This window comes from Otolemur garnettii, unplaced genomic scaffold, assembly GCF_000181295.1.
Source record: "Otolemur garnettii isolate 467f Iridium unplaced genomic scaffold, OtoGar3 scaffold00027, whole genome shotgun sequence".
Lineage (NCBI taxonomy): Eukaryota > Metazoa > Chordata > Mammalia > Primates > Galagidae > Otolemur > Otolemur garnettii.
The window spans coordinates 4,011,503-4,032,414 of NW_003852422.1; the positions used below are offsets into that span (position 1 = coordinate 4,011,503).

Here is a 20,912-nt window from a genome sequence, read left to right on the forward strand (position 1 = left end):
TAGAAACACCTTCTGTACAATTTTTTTTATGCAAAGGCCTGCTCTTTTCATTGTGCATACAACATGATTGCTGGTTTGACACTGCAGGCTACACTGGTTTTATGAAGGATTAAATGCCACCTGAGACATATTTATCCTAAATAAATCACAAACGGTAAACTGCAGCATGTCAGTGTCAACACCCGGACTGCGGCAGAAAGGTTAGCCGTACAGGGCTGCGCGCGGCTGGGAATTAGCATCTGAGCCGCGGCGCTGCGGGCTACTGCTAACGGGAGAGATGATCAAGAAATATTTTCACTGAAAAACACCCCCCTCCCTTTTTTAAACATGTATGAGAAGCTTGGAGAGGGCCATCACTTTGTAAAGGTCACCTTTATCCTGATAACAAACGGAGTGATCCTGTCGCTGTTCGCTGAGGACTGTTTAGGAAGAACTGCACCATCCTGCTGTTTTTAAGGACCAGGGACAAGTCATACTTAGCTAATTATAGATCTCAGTGTCATATTTGAGGTTTTACCTTTTATTTCTTACCTTACAGTTTTTGGAGGGGTGGCTGTAGAATAGAAAGGGAGGTGGCTCCAGAGTGGAAGAACTCAAAGCAGCATGGGGACGTCAGGAAGGCATGGGGCAGCTGCTCGGAGGCCGGCGCCCAGGCTGTCCCCTCAGAGAGAGGTTTTAAATGGGGCTGCTTCTATTTAAACAAAGCAGCTCCCATTTTCCTTCCTTCTTATGTCTGTTCTGTGCAGTTTTTAGATACTAACCATGATAGAGTATATTATTGTCACCAGAATGCGTCTGGGCCATTTGCCAGACATTCAAAAAACAGTCTGAGGCTGCAGGAGATGTGTGGGAGAGACCAGCATCTCTGAAGGGGCCCAGGGGCGCGAGACGCCAGGCATGGTGGACGGGGCCCTGTGGTTGGCACAGCTGCCTGTCACTGGCTGCTTGAAATACAATGTCCTCATTATCTTTTAACGCTATAATTTTATTTCAAAGAAAACAGAAACAGAACTTAAACAACCTTTGCACTTTACAATTTTGGTAAAGAAATGAGAGCAATTATATCAAGAAACAAATTATTGCAACATAAACTTGCATTCAACAGCTGCAGAGAATGCACTAGTGAACACTGAGGGGGATGGTCTCTACTTGCTAATGTTTAATGTCAGCGATTTCTAACTGACATAAATCACAAATAAATCCTGCAAAAATGATGTCAATATGAACAAACATCTGTTATAAAAACCAAAATATCGATATAAACAATATCTTCCAGAGTGCACATTTCATATAGACTTTATCATATGAAACTAAGTCAAAATTAGAAGCTTCCGGTTGTCTTAACCAAGTTATACTTCAATTGAATATAAACTTCAAGGCTTTTCTTAACCGTAGGCTTAAGAAAATTTCTTTTATGCAGAACGTGACCCAAGCAATGAATACGCCTACAGTGTATGAAGAGAGGAAATTTATAAACGAAATGAACTAACAGGCTTCCTTTGGTCTGGGGACACTGTCATTCTAAAATTAAAAACAAATTAACAGGGAGTGGACTGCTCCAAGAGGGTAACCATTGTAGTCGTAATTTTAACCAAATATATAATAAAAAGTTAAAGTTGCTACATGCTGGACTGCAGGAGCAGATCTGTCCCAAGCCACACGGTCCATTTTCATTACTCTTCCGCTGCTAGGGACCGACCTGATAACTGAAATGGGAAAACGCTTGTGAGGGGAAAAACCAACCAGACAACACTTGGCGTTTCCTCTGCAGAACGGCTGGGACAGAGCAGGGTGTCCACCAGAGGACAGGACCCAAGGGACCAGGCCTAAGGGCTGCCCCCACTGCTGCAAGCCCCCTGCTTGCAAGCCCCACTGCCGTGAGCTCTGCTGACCTCCCATGCACTCAGCTGTCTGTCCCACTGTTGTGCCTCGTGGCACCCCATGGTGCATACTCAGTCCTCCTCTGAAGTTGAGCTGTCCTTGTCATGAAGGTTTACGCTCCTGAAGCTCGGGGCCTGCATGGTGCAGAGAGCACGGAGGCCCAGCCTACGCCTCCTGTAGCTCGGGGCCTTCTCTTTGGCTCTGGATCACGGTGGTGGCTGGGGACCCTTCCTGGGTATAGATGACCATGCTGGTCAGCTGCTCTGCCCCGTGCAGGGCCCCAGCCTCAGCACCCAGTGCAGCCCCAGCCTGCAGGAGCTCCCGAGAGCCTGCTGCCTCGATCACAGTGTGTGAGTACATGCCTGCCTCGTCCTGTACCCCCGGGGGCAGCTCCGTTACAATGTAGTGTGTTGCACCCTCAGGAAAGCCACCACTGGATTCCTGGACCATGGCTTGGACCAGCTCTTCTGTCACGATGATCTGGGAGATCTCCCCATCGGACTCCACCAGGTCTACACGCTCACCCTGCACCCGCAGGCCATGCGCATCTGCCTCCTGCATGATGATCTGGGACCCCTCCCCGGCTACCATGTGGACAGCACCCTCCTCGTTCACGATGACCTGGGTGATGCCATCCTTAATTAACTGCCCAGCTGCAGCCGCGTCACACATGGCAAACTGTAGGACTCCGTGGACCATCTTCTTGAAGGCCACCTGGGCTGGTTCTTGAGGGGCAACGACGGCTGAGGGACGGGTCCCATCGGCCAGCACCTCTTGAGCGTCCTGCAGCACCTGGACCTCGGGGGCCTCTGGCGGGGTGGCAGCACGGGAGGCCTCCTGACTGGGCAGCTGGATTAGCATGTCCTTGGGGCTGGGCCTGCCCTTCTCCTCGTGCCCCGCTCTGCTCTCCCCATCCCCTAACTCAGTGACGGCACAGAGCAGTGCATCTAAGGCTGAGGAGGCGTCAGGGGGAGGGACTCCAGCCTCTGAGAGGTTTAGAATCTCCTGCTTGGTCACTTGCTGGATCACAGCACTACGGGGACCGAGCGGCTCGTCCACGACGGGCCCTTCCATGGAGCCCCCCACCACAACCACCTGGGTGGCTCCATCTTCCAGCTGCTCTGGGAGGATGGGCCCAGGCACTACGCTGCCCATGTGCGCCCCACTCTGACTTGTGGTGATGACCTGGCCGTCCTCTGTGATGTGCACCACCCGAGCGACCTGGCCAGCCATGGCCAGAGTCTGCAGTGTGGCGGCGGCTGTCTCCTCCACAGAGGCGTCGAGGGCAAAGTCCCCGTCGTAGCCCTGAATTATGATGACCTGCTGCAGTTGCTCAGAGGCGGGAGCTGGCCTCCTGCCACTTCGTGGGGGCTTCTCTCTGACTGGGGACTCCTCGGTCAGGGCGGCAGCAGTGAAGGGGCTGTCTGTTTCCACGAAGGTGGCTCCTTGTCCCTTCAGACGGCACTCATAGGACTTAGAAACGATGCCTGTGGGAGACAGGGATCAGTTAGAGCCAGAACAAGGGTGTGTAGGCTTACAGGTAAGGTTCCTCGGTAACTTAAAACTAAGAAAAATGCAAGGAACCACTGTCCAAAAGCGCCTAGAGCTCTCCACACTGAAAGCTTTAGAAGCTTGACATGTCCTCGGACATCTGTGATGAGTGAAAGGCTGGAAGGCATGGGCTGAGATGAGTGACACACTACCCACACTTGGGGTTAGCTGTGCAAACAGCCCCCAGACGCTCTGGGGGTGGGTGGGGCGCGGCTCCCACAGTCACACCATTTCTAACAGTGTGGTCGGTAATGGGAGGGAAGCTCAGAACAGCAGCAGTATCTTCTAATCCACAGGGAGGCTTTTATAAAAATGTCCAAGTGATATTTGTTTATTCAAAAAAAGGAATACATTCTTTGCATATTAAATTAAAAAACATATCATCAACACCTATACGGGTTTAATGCAATAAGTATTTACTGAGAGTCCCCTAAGTGTTAGGCACTGAACTTGGATGAAAAGACAGCCCTGGTGTGGCCACAGTGCATCCCTGTGGGCCAGGCAGGGGGCTGGGTACTCCACAGAACTGGGGAGGGGACTGAGGCAGCCTGGACCCGGCCTCCTTCTCTCATCCTTCTGCATCTCAGCACTGCTAGTGTGGAGTCAATCTGCTTGTGAATGACATGAATACCAGTCTAGGGTGACAAGGACAACCACAGAGACAAAGCCACCTGTTCAGGCTACAGTAAAGATCTGTAAAAGAAGCATCATTCAAACTCTGTCTTGAGGGGTAGGACCCAAGACATCCCTCTGGGGCTGGAGAAGGAAAAGTCTCCCAGCAGAAGCAGCAAGGCCCACCTCGCAGAGAGGTAGGATGGCTTGGCTGCTCCTCTGGCATCTTGGTGAGAGCTCCCCTCTGGGCAGCTGAGGGCTCAGGCTTTAGAAGATCAGATAGTTTAACTGGGACCAGGCTGCTCCAGGCCTCCTACCAGATGGGTCTGGGCTGAGAGCTGTGGACAGAAGGGGCCCACTGGATGTCTTTGAGCAGGAACACTGTTGGACTGTGACAGAGGGGACGACATTTTTCATCTTCAAGGCCAGATCGAAATTCCTTAGTGATAACACTGACTATTTAGGAAATACCATGATAAGTCCCTGGGATGTGAGGAGAGGTGATAGAGTGAGAAGAGAGCCCAGGAGAGGACAGGGAGGCAGGACAGGGTGGGATGGACCAGGGAGCTGCTAGGAGCCTGCTGGTCTGGGGCTGTGAGGTGCCAGGAAGCATGTGTAAGTCCTGCCTGGATAGCCCAACTCGCCCTTGTCCTTCTCTATCTGTCTTCTGCACGCTGAGCACTAGGGCAGGCAAGTGGGGCCAGCAGAGGAGTGTCGGGGGCCTGCCCTGCCATGGGAGGGGAGCTTCGAGCCCTCTTGACATTGCAGGAGACCTGAGTTGCGCTCTGTGTGGGGCAGAGAGGCTGGGCAGCAGCAGGACGGCATAGGGGACGGGTGTGAGGGCTGGGTGCACTCACACACCCTCAAGGCACCCAGACCCAGGGCAGCACCCACAGCTTCCCATATCGGTGGGGTAAAAGAGAGCTGGAAATGGTAATCTTTATTTTCATAAAAAGAGGCTGACATTTTAAACATAGTTCCTGTTTTTTTCTTTGAATCCTTTTTTTTTCTTTGAAAGTTTTCTGTGCTTTTCTAATTCTTGCCTCCAACCCCCTAAATTAGAGAGTGTCCATGAGGGATCATGCGTATTTCATGTCTCAATAGTAATCACACCTTTGAGATATTCTACTTATTCTTTTTAGTTCTTTTAACAGTGTGCTTTATAGATTATTACTAGCATCTCTTGAAAACAAGGACAATTCTGCTTGCCACATGGAAAACATTTGCTTCTACCGTGGTTCATTTCTGAGCACAGGCCCTAGGCCAGGCCTGTCTTCCGGCAGGTGTGTCAGGCAGGATCAGCCTGAGGACGTCCAGCTCAGCCCACACTGCAGGCCGGCTCCCAATTCAGAGTATTAATTAGCTGTTAACTGATATGCCTTCTTTTGCAGGGAACTCTCTAGAGTGTGCACCCCAGAGGGGCTATGGAATCCAGAAAGATCTGTGAGGTCACCCAGTACTAACTCCGTGGACTCTGTGGGGTCCCAGGAGGAGCAGGTGCTGAACAGGGCCTGGCCCCACCTGTATAAACCAGGCAAAGGAAACCACCTTGTCTCAAGGGTCAACCAACTCTTCCCAGAGAAAGGACCAAAATGTCCATGAATCTAGCCAAATGAATTCCCTAATTATAGTGCACCCTGTTTTCTCTTGTTTACGTAACTAGCAAGAACACACAACAACTGGGCACCACTGACTGAGGCCATGAGCCAGCAACGCGGTGTGCTTCAGTTACCAAGCGTGGACTGGACAACAGGCCATGAGGCTTGCTGGTGGCATTCACAGGACTTCAGAGGTCAGCACTCATGCCCCTGGGTGGCATGTGTGAGGTGTCTGGAGGGAACTACTCCAGTGCATCTGGGTGGACCCTGCAGAGACTGTGCTTTGGCCAAGACCTCTGTCCCCCGCTGACTTCCCTTCTGCTTTGAGGACAACAACCCTCCACCCATCCTGGATCTGGAGATTAGAGTTCAGAAGATAAGCATGAGCTTAGAGTAAAGCAGACAGTTCCTAGAAAGAAAGGGTGAATTAGTGTCTGTATGGATGGCCATCTCCTGAACTTCACTTCCCCCTAAATTCGCAGGGACTGCTCCCTGTGTGAGCAAAGGCCAAATGAGGGTGGTGCTCCACAGAGCTCCCGTCTTTATTCCATCTATGCCTGAGTTTAAGGCAGGCATGGTGTGGCCAGTCCCAGTCACCTTGCCATCCACTGGGACCTGCAGATCTTTGTCATCAATTGTATTTGAGAAAGTGTCCTCTGGTATGCTGGCACGTGCTCCCCTAACCCCTACTTCTCCACCTAGGATGCAATACTATGCCTGCCTTCTTTACATTCTTCTGAACTTGATTTGTTTGTTTCTGACTATTTTCTAATTTCAAGGTCATTTTCAGTCTAATTCAGAATTTGAAGAAAAGAAAAACAAATAAGGCAGCTTTCAAATCATCCCCTCCCCCACTGCTTTTACTTATAGAAAATGACATCCTGGCAATTCATAAAAAAAAAAAAAAAAAAAAAAACAGGAGAAATGACTGTAGTTGGGAATGAAAGAACAAACTACCCACTCCTAGGTCATCTCTGGCAGAAACGGCGCAAACTTGAGGCCATGCAATGCCGTTCTTTACTTGCAACTGGACAGAAAGTCCCTTGGGTATAGAATTATCCTTTGAATCCCTTATAGCCCTGATAATTATGCTATTCTGAACTACTTACTGAATTTATTTGAATCCAGAGGTGGGTTAAGCCACTTCCAGACCATTAAAGTAAACTACATGGGTAAATACTGCTGTCAGTACGGGGTGTGATGAAGCTGAACACCACTAACATCTTAACCTCTGTGCGAGCACAGGCCCGCCAGTCCATCACAGTTCATAAATGCGAGTGCAGGTCCATCTTTTGATTCAGCAATTTAATAACTTCGAGTGCTGTCAGTACTGCTTTGAAAAATAGCACCTATAAAATGTAACAGCCTCAATCAGATTGAAAAAGATTCACCCACTGAAGATTCTTTCATTTCAACCATAATGAATTAATGTTGAGCTATGTATAAGTTCAAGTGTCATTTAAACTAATGTGAATCTCTACTGTAACTTTAAATTCTAACTGGGCTATGACCAAGAATTTACTGGGCACATCAACTTTAATTTTTGAGCTCTTTCTAGTAAATAAGAACCATGAAGCTCACCAGTGCAGATGGCCAAATGGATTTGGTGTTTGGAAAACAGAAGGTTGTACAGGTTTTACCTTTAACCTCCTAGTCACTGCGCTAACTCCCAAACTGCACAGAGCTTTAATGGAGCATGATGCCCAACATAGTGTTTGTATGACACTTTCCTTTTTTTTTTCTTCCTTTTGAGACAGAGTTTTGCTCTGTCACCCAGGCTGGAACACAGTGGCAGCATCACAGCTCACTGCACTCTCCAAGTTCTGGGCTCAAGCAGTCCACTTGCCTCGGTCTGAGTAGCCAGGAATACAGGTGTGCATCATCACACCTGGCTCACCTTCTATTTTGTAGTGATGGGGTCTTGCCATATGCTCAGGCTGGTCTCAAGCTCCCAGGGCCAAGTGATCCTCCTGCCTTGGCCTTCGAGAGCTGGGCTTACAGGTGTGAGCCACTGTGATGGGCTGACCTTCCAGAAACTCCATTCAGGATGGTGAGAGGAGCTAACTGAATGCGGGGCCTAAAGGCAGTCTTTTTGGATCCGTTCCTAATAGGATAACAAGTGGCTTTTCGTGGAAGGTGTGAGAAGGCCAAGACGCAGCCTGATGCCTGTTTATGAAATCCTTTCGTGAGCACAAAGATCCCAAACTCTCTTCTCAGTTAAATGCACTGGAAACTGACCGCTTGGTTGAAATGAAAAGGTTTTCTTCTGGGTGTCTGAGGATCTGTTTTTGGGGGAAGTGGTTTGGAGAAGACCACTCCTTCCCCAAGGACCCCCAGAAGCCAACAACATTTCCAGAGGGGCAAAGCACGGCCCCACCGTGGGGGAGTGGGGGGTTAAGCATCAAGACTCTGCTCCCCTAAACCATGCTAAGGGGTCTGCTCTGCCTCTGCCGAGCTTCTGGGAAGCCACATTCAGGGCCAAGAACCTGGCGGCTGCCCCGAGTGTGTGCTGTTCTCTCCTTGCTGTCATCATTTTTTCCCACAGAATAAATACCTTATGCTTTTGTTAAGCTTACATTTAATTAAAATGTACAGAATTTGTGCAGTAAACGCGAATGAAAAAAATAAAACAAGGGCCCCCTCTCTTGAAGGCATACGTTGTGAATGAAAAATGTCATTACAGACTAAAAAATTTTGCAGTAAACAGGGCCCACAGAGAGAAGTTTCCCCTGTAATGACATCCATAAAATACACAAATGGCACTTTTAGTACCATCCTGAATATGGCATTTTCTGTGCTCTACACACAATCTAAATGGTTTGATCATAGAGCATAATACTCCATTGGGTTTATAGAACAATCAATGTTCCATAAAATGATGTATTTATCCAATAGTAGGCTCAGCAGTTACTGGGGTATGACATTGCGGGACACAGGCCCGGCTCCTCGCACACACGCCGGCTGTAAAACTTATCTCACGCCACTTCAACAACTTCATCTCATCTGTGGCAAGTAATTTGTGGAAGCCTCAGCTTGGTTCAAAAAAAAACTTGTAATAAAAATTCATAGAATTTTCAAGAGAATGAAAGCTGATGACAATAGAAAGGTCACATTGTGTCTCCACTAAAGGGGTCAAAGGTTGTTGGCAGTTCTAAAACTGAAAGTAGATTTCATGCATCACGTAGCAGATAAAGATGGCATTAAAAAGACACGTCGTGGGGTGAAATGCCTAATGCTATGAGAGCCTGGGCTAATGTCCTATGTAAACCACTTTGTTGCTATGAGCCAGCATTTATTTTAAATTTCAAAGCTTCTCCTGAAATGGTACTAAATGTTTATACATTGCTAGGTTACAGCTCAGACACTGCGGGGAGTTTAGATTTTCTATTTTGGTAGGGCCACTAAGCTTGAAAATGCTGGGTTGGTTCATTGTTATAATTAAAGCACCTTGAATATGATGTGATTAAAAAAAATACTTTTCATATAGAAATTTGGGACACACATGACATTGTGGTTCTAAGCCACATCTAATATTTCCCGACTTCAATTTTAAGATGTAATTTTAACAAGAATGTTAAGAAATCATACTTAATGTCTATTAAAATGAAACAATATTAACAGATTATGCTAATAAATTAGAGCCATATTTTAATGTCACAAAAGCTTATAAGTTTCTCAAGTGAAAGCAGGAAAAATGACAAATTAAAACTCAATGAAATATAACCTTTTAGAAATTTCAAGCAGGGAATACATTATTCTTACAAAAGCAGTCACCAATAGTTTAGCCAGTCAAATCGATATCGATAATTGCTCTATGATTTATTCATTTTAAAGATAATAGTAATTCCCTGGCATTACGTCGGACGCCTGTTACAGCGCTCTCATTCCAATCTGGCTTGGAAGAAGGAAGCGCTCCCCCTTAATACTGGTACTTATCATGGGAACTGCCTGCCCTCCAGCTACCCCCTTTCAAACAGCTACTCCCATACAAACAGCTCGGACTTGCTCAGGTTCCTCTGGGGAGAAATCCATCAGCTGACTTAGGGTCAAAGAGAGAATGGGACAACAGGGGACAGAGCAGCCACTTAGTCTTACAGTCGAAAAACTAAATGACAAGTTCTCTCTCTTTTTTTTTTTTCAGAGAACACAGGTTGGTCTTTACCTCATGTCTCTTCATAATTTTCAAGGGTTAGAGACACATTCCAGCCAGTGGTATTAAAATTCACACACAAAATAGAGATGACTAGGCCAGTTGAGATACGAAACTAAGAATTACTGCCAGTCTTTGATGTGTTAAACATGATAGCCACACTAGTTAGATTAAGAATCTAACTAGTCAGACCACAGACTTGTCTTGACCCTTCTAAACCCCAGCTGACACAAGCTGGCCTATGGATGTGATGTGCTGAATATATCTCAACATAATTAAATGAAATTTTGGTAAGTATCTGCCACATACTCCCCCCTATCACATGCGCACTCACAAAGGTAGATGGTGAACGATTAGGATAAAGGCCCAGGGATGTTCTCAATTTCACAAAGGCCCCTGTTCTGAAAGAAGAGATGGGGGAAACTGCTTTTCTGTAAAAATTAATCAAAGTTCACACCCTTACTGAGAAACTCTTCCACATAAATTCAATAGTACAATTTCTTAAGCTACACCATACACTTTTTAGTAAAGGAAAACTTACCATTAACCAGGACATACACTGGGGTACCGAGTGTTCTAGACCTTTTTTCTTGGTTACCATCAGTCCTGCGTTCCACCAGGAATGATGGAAGGTCACCATGTAGACCCCTGAAGAGAATTCGAAGATACTCAGAAAAAACTAAGAATAAATTTTACCTTAAGTTGGAAATGTATAATCGTGCAGGCTTCTATCGTTACCAAGAATAGTCTCCATGGAACTGGATATTTCCATGGGCACCGAGGAGTGACAAAGAATAAAAGACAATATTTTACCTTTAAAGTCACAAACCCTAAGAAATTTTGTATTATATCAGACCCTTAGGTATATATTATCATTTTCATGCATGAAGATCTAAGGTAATGGGAGCTGGGCACACAAATCTCCCTCAGTGAGGTAGGAATGTGCCCTTTCAGGTGATCTTGACAGGCTCTGGCGGGTGAGGGGAGGGCAGCAGTTAACTGTTTCTCTGCTGAGCAGAAGCCTGGGAGCGATACTGATAGATCACGAAGCGGCAGCCTCATAACTTTAGAGGTTTGACTCAGGTGACAGAAATAGTGTCATCAAGTTTCACAGAGGGTGATGAAATGCCACCTTCAAGTTAGACTGTGAAATGCTCTGATCTTGTCATTTACCCACGAACAGAACTTGTTAAAAACAGCCACTTGATTTACCAGCAGAACGTGCTCCAGTGTCTGAAGTCCTATTTGGAACAAAGCAAAAGGTGGCGGAGGGGACCTGTGCAGTGACACACAGGGTGGGGCGCACGTTCTGCATGCTGATGTCCAGGCAAGCCTCGGCACTGGGAAGGGTCATAGATGAGCACTCGTCCTCCTAGGTGCCGGCCCCATGGAGCTCCTGGGTCTCCTCCCAGGCTCCAGCAACAGTGACGACAGCAGAGAACAGGTGAAAGTGCCCAGCACACTCGGTCCTGGAATCCAGGTGGCCCTCACGGGGAGGCTGCCTGAGGACCTTCAGACTAGACCAGGTAGGCAGGGCCCATCTGCTTCCAGGACGGCCGACCCTGTGCAGCTTATCCCAGTTAATAAACCAGTCAACTAGTGCAACCAACTAGTCCAAACATTCTTTTCTGCATCATGGAATCAGAAAATTAGGAAGCCCAGTGACCTTCTCTTGAATGTCCTCTGACAGCTTATGAGCCCAGTGCAGACAGCACAGGGTCGGGACAAAAGCATTTCACATTATAGACACCTTCAAAGGCAAAATCCGCAAACAAGGCCACCCACCTTGCTGCAGGGAGTGTCTCTAACAAGATTGACTCTAAAAGGCTAATGAGATACAGATTAAACTTCTCTCCTTTTTGTTTTTCCGGCAAACCCTATAAAAAAATCACACTCACTTTGCAGCCATGCTTATGTTTCCGTTACATTCTGGCATCGTCATCTCTTTCCTGAGGAAATGAGAGGAAACAGACATTCGTCTTCCTCGCAGACATTTTCGTATGCAGGTAAAAAGCAAACCACTTCTCAGTAACCACACACAGGCACCATTAAAATCAAATTTACAGTACACAGAACCACGGCTGGGGTAAAAGACGAACTGTTAGTATTTTAATTATCAGCGAAGCTTTTGGAGGCCCAACATCTGCTCACCCAATGACAGCAGCTGCTGGTGTGCTCTGACAACAACGCTGTCTCCCTAACATCTCAAATGAGCCACACCTTCTGGGCACACGGCTGCCGCTCCCTGCTGGCTGGCTGTGCCAGGGGACCTGAGTGTCCTGTGGTCGCAGCCCAGTTGGGCCTGGCGTCTTCACAAGGAGATGCAAAGCCAGTGGAAATCCCTGCGGCTCGAGAGTAAGAACATCAGAGGAAGCGCCAGAGGTCAACACAGGCCTGGGTGTAGCTGACAAGTGCTGTGAAGCCTGGCATGCGGGCTGGTCACTGCACCCTGGAGCGGTGTTTAGAATGGGCCACTGCAGAACATAGCCAAGGAGAGGAGACTGGTGTGAAGGAAAGAAGGATGATGGCTGTGTGGCTGACACCAGCCCTTCCTGGGATCTCCCCTGGTAGACTCAGGAGAGCAGTTCTGAGAAGAGCCTGCTCGTGGGAGGGCAGCTCCAAGGTGTGGTGTGGACACTGCCACCTTCAATGTGGAAAACACTAACGCATTTCCTTTTTAACCAGTGGGTGATACAATCTTCATTTTGAACATTTTCCTAAATATCTAAGTTAAACTCCTATTTAACATTACAGAATATCTGTGGCTTAGGCCCTAGAGAATAACACATGCAGAAAATAATAAAGTTCAAAATTGATTTAAAGATATCAAACAAAAGACCAACGAAGAGACTTAAACTATTCCTTTGAGATGAGCAGGATAAATAAAAATGAACTCAGACATGGAAACAATGGGTGAAATCTAGCAGTGGAAGCGTGACGAGGTGCGGGGGACAGTGAGTCGACCCCCGCAGTCTCTCTCCTCCAGGCACCTGGGCTGGCGTTTTCGAGAAGTTAGGCTCAGAGGGCATCCTTACACAAGCACAATACGAAATCCACTGGATTCTGACCCCAGGCCCAAAGGGGCCCTGACCCACCTGGCACACATGTGGACATGTGACACCATGCATGATGGAAGCCGGGGGCCTGGGCTACGTGCCTGGATGTCTGCAGTGTAACACTATTGTGCCTTTTAACTAAAATCCTGTTTGGAGGGAGGAGCAGGCACATGTGACAGCAGGCGTGAGCTATCAGAGGAGGGCTGCTCAGCAGTGATCAGTGCCCACCTGCAGGTGCCAGTCCCCGCCACACACGGAGGGTGCAAGTCACAGACACCACATGGGAACCCAGAGAAGATTCCGTACAGGGAACGGTGATGTGAGCAGGTTGGAAAGTTAAACCACCACATGTTATCAAAACTCAAGTGTTCTCATGAGAAAACATGGTTACATTAAACAAGCAAGGTGCAAGGTTCATTTGGCTACACAACTGATTGCTCGTCTGAAATACTCTTCAACAAGGTTTAGAAAGGAAAACCTGCAATATGTTTTAAGTTGGCACATGTTTAAGAGTTGATCCTTCTGCTAGAATTTCTCAGTCCTTGAAGAACTGGAAGTCAAGCTTCCGATCTCCCTCAAACAGGTGCTCGCCTGATATCCTGAAGGGGGAAAGCCAGCGTAGGGGAAGTACTTGTACCAGCACCAGGTGGCTTAATTATATACAGTTGCATAGGAGGCTAGGGACCACTTTCTAACATTTATACATTGTATATGCATAATCAAATGTCACTTTTCCATGTTTTCTTGAGACACATGCATACATGTGCACGTACTATATACAATTAGGTACACACAAACACACCCTCACAGACACGCCTGGGCTCACACACATGCAAGCAGAGTGCAGGGTATTCCATCAGGCTGGGTTTCCATCTCCACTGTCCTCATCGGACTCCTCAGTTAAAGGACATCTCCAAGCACCTCCTCAGAGTTGTGAATCTCCATAAGCTGGGTCAGGAGTGCAGACATAAGGTGAGCAGGCAGGGTCTCTGCTTCCTGGAACCTGGAGCCCTCTGGGCCTTGCAGGATGCTATCTTACGCCATGACAGACCCAGACTGCTGGCAGTGCAGCTGAAGTAAGGGTCACTCGATGCTTGAGCGACACGTAATTCTTTAAGACAGAGGTTCTCAACCTATCGGTTGCAACCCACAGGAACTGTATTAAAGGGCTGTGGCATTAGGAAGCTTGAGAACTACTGCTTTAAGAGCTGCTCAAGTTCCTAAGGGTAGGACAGTAAAGAGTTGTGATGACTCTAAACCCACCAAGGTTCAGAGTTTCCAGTCTATTCTGATTCTTCTCTCTTCCCCAGAACCTTGAACGTAGGTTCCATAGCTGCCTGTGTGGTTCTGATGCTATTACGCTACTTCACTAAGCGAACTGAGAGGGGAAATAAAATCATGTTGTCCAGAGTCCTGAGATCTTAACGCCACTAATGAGAGAAAAAGGCAATCACCTACTTCCTGTGGTACTAGAGTGAGAAGACTAAGTATCCACCGCGACCATCAGTAGTCTGATTGAGCATATACAAAGTGTAAATGTGAGAAAGTGCTCACTAGACTACTATGACCACCAGCAGACCTTCTAGGTTCCCTAAAGGAGCACAGGAAGAATCTACTGAGATGCTTCAGGAGTTTATCATATTTGTCATCCATTAAAGAGTTTCTGAACAAACATGACAAATATCTAAGTTCTAAGGCAACAGTAGTAAAACTGGTCTACAGGAAGTTGGATACTGACATATTTCCTAATTGGACACCGCTTTAATTTGAAATTTACTTTAGGTTTTAGAGATACTGATAGGCACCTGCGCATGCGGCCTGTCGCTCTGGAGTCTAACTGCTCATACACAAGCTCGTCTTTCCTGCCAGACTGAGCGCTCCCTGACTGTAGGCCTCTACTACTTACTGCGGCACCTCCAATACATGGTATATAATAGGCCTTAATAAGTACTGTTTTAAACAGAAGACAAGAATATAAAGAGGAAGAGCCTGAGGTCCGGTGTCAGTGTGGACTGGACTCCTCACTGCAGCCAGGACGGCAGGAGGACAAACCTTGGATCCCATGTTTCTATACGTCCAAGGTGCCGACTGCCTTTATTCCAACTCTCTTTCCACAAATGTTCCAAGAATGAACAGCCATGGAAGACAAAGACAGTGTCTTCTCCCAGAGCATAGGGAAAATTTGTCCATTTTATGATAATAAAAACAAGTACCCCATCAGGGCAAAGAACAGGCCAGCTTACTACTCATGAATAGAGATCCAGGTTCCTTCAGCTCAGAGTACATCATCTATGCCACTGCCCACTGCGTGTACGAGCGGGGGCCTCTTTGTGCCAGCCTGGGAGAGTTGGGACTTGGAGAACCAGGACAGATGCCGACCCTTTGGCTGTGACTCTTACTGTGAGTAATAAAGTCCTTTGTCTATGACTCAGGCATCTCGTGGCTTCTGTCAGCATCCACAGACTATGGCAGAATAACTCGTTTGCTTGCAAGTTGGGTAAAATCTCAGACTTTTCATAATGCTATACAGTTATCTGAATTCTTTAAATGTTGGTTTCTTAATTATAAAATAAAGATAATAATACTTATTTTCTTAAAGAGTAATTAAGATGCTCCATGAAAAATAAAATACTTATCACTGTCTGATACATAGTAAGGGCTCAATAAATGTTAGGTTTTATTAAGTTTAATACATTATAATTCCATTCATGCCACCTGCGATTGATATGTAATGCAACTAATACGTATGAATATGTACAATTAGCTTATATGCCCACAATATTGGATGCATGTTACATAGGTAACAAAATTTAAATTTGATGTTTACAAATGTAAAGTCCTACAACAGGAGTTAAACAAATGCTCAAAGTAGGACAGAGAGAAGAGGCCTCCCCAGATTTAGCTGCTGTCTGTCAGTGCACTGGTCAGACGAGGGTGCCGTGTTTAGGACTGAGCTCCACATTTTAAGAGAAATACAAATTTAGAGAAGAGAAACAAAAATAATTGGGGGCTTAGAAAGGCACAGAGAACGTCTTTAATCTCAGATATTTACAGGACCACCGGGTAGGAGGGATGATTCATGTTACATGGCTCCCAAGGGCCAAACTGGAACGGCGGAGAGAAGTTATAGGGAAGTCAACTTGGCCTCAGTAATGCCGACTCGGAAAACGAAACGCAAGGAGCCCGGGCACTGAGTCTCCTGGATTAGAGAAGGTGCGCAACCACTACTATGGAATATTGAAAAGAGGACTCAAACCTGGGACTCCAGTGTCCTTGCTACCACACAGATTCTGACTCTAGACCTGTGAGGCAGGGAGTAGGCATCCTGCCAAGTATTCCTGAACCTATCAGAACACACAGTGAAGATGACGGATAAACAGCGGTGATGTCAGATGTGTGTGTGGAGCCACGGCTGTGCGGAGCTGCACTGCGTAACACCAGTTACCCAAACTGGCTCCATGACGCCCATCTCTGGCTTTGGCTCTACAACACCACAACACGCTTCCTTACCTGAGACTCAGCTCCTTCAAGAGCAAGCTGAACACGAACCTTCGGTGTAAGTGTCAGATACTGAGTCTGCCCCAGCCTATGGGTGGCACCCACTTCTCAGCACTTTTATTTCTATGTGTAGCTGTCTGTGAGATCCTGATGATAAGACCCAAAGGAACCATTATTGGCTACAGTTTAAGTTATTTGGAAAGACGATGAGGTGGCCGTGAGGATGTGCCACTCAGGCCTCCTGCCTCAGAGCAGGACTGACAGCCGCCCCCACAAGGCCCGGCCGGCTGAGGGGCGGCTTCAGGCAGCTCACTCCTGCCAGCGCAGTGGCTTCTTGCTGGGCAGCTCTGGTTCAACGGTGCTGCTGCCTGAACCCTGCCTGTTCCTACATGTTTCCCCTCTCCCTTTCCCAGGGAGGACCTGGCTCCCCAGCACAAGCCAGCAGTTGTGCTGTGCTCAGGACCACCTGCCACCCCAAGGCACCACGTGCCCCCTCAAGGGGTGGCCATTCCCTTTGGGTTACCCTGGCCAGGATACTTGGCGCTAAGGCTAGAGACAGCTGGGATGTGCTTGACCCAGGGAGCTAGTCACTGAGGAGCCGCAAACTGGCAGGGACCAGGAGAGCCCCCCAGATAGGACTGTGAGGATATTTGCTCAAGGGGACCAGGCATAAGGACAGAAAAGCAAAAATCCACCTTAATTCCTCAGGACACGAGACTGGTGGAGCAAGTTTACTTTTAGGGAAGCTCCTAGAAGATGGGAGAAGGTGGTGCCTGAGTTGCCCTGGCAGACAGTAGACAGAGGATGAAAAGGCTGAGGGAAACGGCAGGTGGGGTGGCTGTATTCCGAGAAGAACTATCAGATCATTAATTATGTCCCATGAGGGGACCCAGAGGAAAGACCTGCCATGCACATGGCCGAGGGAGTACAGTGAGGGAGGGCTGCTAGTCTCTCTGACAATTTGGGGTGGCCTCTGCTATAGGCTGGAGGTGATAGCAGGAAAGATGGCTTGTTAAAACTATGGGGGATGAGAACTCAAGGAGGGGAGGCTGACTGGAGGTGCTCTGCCGGGCAGAGGGCAGTCAGAACACGGCATCCCTGCTGACAGTGGCCATCAGGGTGAGGGTCTGAATGCTTGTGTCTCCCCCAATTCATATGTTGAAATCTTAACCCCCTAAATGATGTGTTAGGAGTTCAGGTCTCTGAGTGGTCATTCCTCATGAATGGGATTATCGCCCTTATCCAAGACCTCAGGAGGACCCCCACCCCTTCCACCATGTGGAGGTCCAGCAAGAAGACAATGTCTATGGACCAGGAATGTGTCCTGACCAGAAACATTTGGCAGCACATCAATCTTGGACTCTCCATCTCCAAAATGTGAGAATAAGCCTCTACTCTTTGTAAGCCACCCAGGGAGCTGCCCAGTGAGCGTCATGGTCTTCTGCTTAGTTTCCAGACTTGAGACAATGTTCCAATCTGGAATGTAGCAGGGCTCTGGGAGGAAGGGTTGGTGTTACCCTGACTGGTGTGTGCTGGACACAGTGGACGAGGCCTGCCAGAGACTTCCAGGTTGATTCTGCACAAGATTTCATATGGCGCTGACACCTGGAGACCACGGCATCACCACACTCCCCTGCAAGACTGGGTCACAGGTGGAGTCATGTCCAGCACACCTCCTTACCATCTCAGCAGAGAAGGCTCAGGGGGCCTCCCACCCAGACGGTCACTCAATGGCAGCACCACACCCTGCACAGGGGCAGCCTGTTGTCACAGACGGGGAAGACGTGGAGAGCCTTTCCACGTGTCAGGTCAGTTCACTAGCCTGGCCCCACAGAACCCGACTGCTGCTGGAGAGTGGCGGCTCCTACAGCCACTGTGTTAGATGCGCTGAGAGCAGGTGAGATGGCTCCAGGAACCTGTTGTGTGGCTGTGGCTTTGAGGTATGCAGCTTTCCCATGGGATGAGAAACAGATTCATTTGCAGTTCACGTCAGGCTGTGTTCTCCCTCCTGCCTGGTCCCAGTGCAGTCAGAAGACACCAGACAGAACATAGCTGCACCATCCATGATGCGAATGATGCCCTACTGGGCAGACTGGGTGAGGCAGTAAGTGGCAGGCACTCCAGAGGCCTAAGTAGAACATATGTATTCCAAGGAGAAAAGACTCTACAAAGATTCAGAAACCTGTTACTTCAGTCCTGACGGAGGGGTCCACTGGGTAGGGCCTCAGAACTCCTGCCCATGTCCACAGCTGCCCACTATGAGCTGGAAGGGCCAACCAAAGGGCCTGTTGTCACATGGAAAGAGCACTTCTGGGACCAAGCCTGAGAGGGGCAGAAACTGAGGAAGCTGTATGAGGAGGCAGCCCAGGCTCCCAGGTCATGACGTGTCACACCAGACAGCAGATATTTAAAACCAATCCCACACAAACACGTATACACTTTCAGCACAAGTTCCAAATCCTTATCTACTGACCTACACAGGAGAATTCCTCTTCTAAACAAGAGACCTGGGCATAGAAAGATCCTGAGCCATCAGAGAAAGATGTAAGGTTATGTACTACCAGGATTTTACCAAGACAGCAAAGTAAACCAAAGTGGGCCAAACCCTTTGATAGCATTCAAAAAAGGTATTGAAACTGGTTTTCCAGTAAATTTTTTTAGTAAATTCTTAGTAACCCAACAATACCATTTCCAAATTTCTAGATAATGCTTAAGTTAGACTTCTACTCATGTTACTAATTTAAATTTCCTAGATATTCTATCATTCAGGAACTTAGATATTTCAGGTAATTTTCTAATTATTTATTCAACGAATATTAATACTGAGAACCTAACTACATCACCAAGGTGAATCTGAAATAGAGTCCTGGCTGTGAAGGCATTAAGGAGCTATTTGGAGATACCAGCATGAAAGATAATCGCAATGGCTAACATAAAGTATCTGAATAACAGAGATAAGCCTTCACAGAAAGGACAACTCACCTGCTCAAGGGTAGGGACCAGGAAATACTCACAGAAGACCTGAGTCTTCAAAAAGGGTGAGAGAGAATTTGTCAGCTGGGGAAAAAGAGTGGAGAAAACTCCCCGTTACTTTAAGCATTTGTCAAACCCAGCTAGGAGCATGGCCCAGCTGCTGAATCGGAGCAGGAGGGGTGTGGGGAGAGATGGTGCAGGGACTGCCAGGCACATAGGCTCAGGGGTTTGGACGTGGATAGCCCATGTGACAGGAGCCACTGAAGAAAGGAAGCAGTAAAAAGCACGAGCAGAAGTGTGTTACTGGAAGGGAGAGTAGTGAGCATGTTTCTAATGATGGGACTATACTCCTGCAGCAGCCCAGCTGAAAGGAAACAAATAATAAAGGCAAGACAGACGGGATGGTTTCCGTGGGGACAGAAAATGTGGAGGGACCCAAGATGTTTAGTGGGGCCATCTGGGAGAGGTGGAAACAACTGCATGTGGGGAATGGAGACGGAAGAAGGAAGATGCAGCTTGGCTATTCCCAGAGACCTCTGGGCCATGTCCTGAAGTTGCCGTCAGCTGCAGCTGCACACCCTCAGGGCACACATGGCCACGGCTTCCTCACTGCTGTGTTCACTCATCACACCAGTCCTGTGTCCTCCCCAACTCTTCCCCAGTGCTTCTGGCACTGCGCACCATGTGTGGCGCTCTGTTTTCCTACAGGGCAGGAAGCTGGCGGCACGGGACAGGGGCAGAGGAAGAGCAGCCTAGTGTAGGCAGGAGGGCACAGGGGAAGAGTCGATAGCGTGGGATGCTGCCAGCTTCCAGGAGGTGACCACATCACATTTTCATCCACCTTCGTGGGGTGGTGATCACACAGGGCAGGAGAGGGCTAGGTGTAAGGGAATGGGGCACATTAAGGGAGGTAGGAAGGAAGGGAAAGGAAGGCATGTCAACACAACAAAGGTCAAATGCCCACAGGCCTGCAGCTTTGGGGTTGCTGAAGAGGCTAAGGCGTTCATGTGGAATAGTGTTTGGCTTCTCTCTGGTTTGCTTCAGTCTCTGTACCCCCAAATATCCCTTTTCATCAGTTCACATTCTTTGGGTTCCTCTTCCCCCTCTCTTCACTATCTGAGTAGCTAGATCTTGAGTATGATTATCAGGTCAGTGATGTGCTTCTGAGCCTTCCCAGGTTGGATAAGGCGCTCTGGGGGGACTCAGGCACTCAAGGCAGCAAGGGCACTGTTGCAATCAAACAGGCATTTAAATATCTTCCCTTATAACAACAGAACAGCATGAGGCTCTCCCAGGCCTACTCCGCAGGCCGCAGTGACCACTTGCCTATTCACCCTCAGGGGTTTCATTCTCAGTCACATGCTGTTACCTTCTGCCTGCAGTGACTGAGGGAAAAATGGAAGTCAAGTGGGAAACTGCTATGATAATAATTCTGCAAATTTGCCTCAAAATGGCTTTCTGAAGATCCTTAAGTTGTATTCATCTGATGAGGACTTTCACACTCTGTACAGCGCATAGAGGCACTGTAATGTGGGAAATTTTTAGTAGTACTGATACTTAAGCGTTAAGATCCATTATATATATTTCTACAAT

The 20,912-nt window shown here is 47.8% G+C and overlaps 1 protein-coding gene across 1 annotated transcript in view; it reads right to left on the reverse strand.

The window, feature by feature from the left end:
• Window positions 1–1,412: 1,412 nt before the first annotated feature.
• Window positions 1,413–20,912, reverse strand: part of ZNF407 (zinc finger protein 407) — a 431,185-nt gene continuing 411,685 nt past the window's right edge. The window contains exon 9 of the mRNA XM_003788395.3: window positions 1,413–3,368. Within this exon, the coding sequence (XP_003788443.1) occupies window positions 2,047–3,368 (1,322 nt within the window). The 3' untranslated portion in view covers window positions 1,413–2,046. The remainder of the gene's footprint in view (window positions 3,369–20,912) is intronic.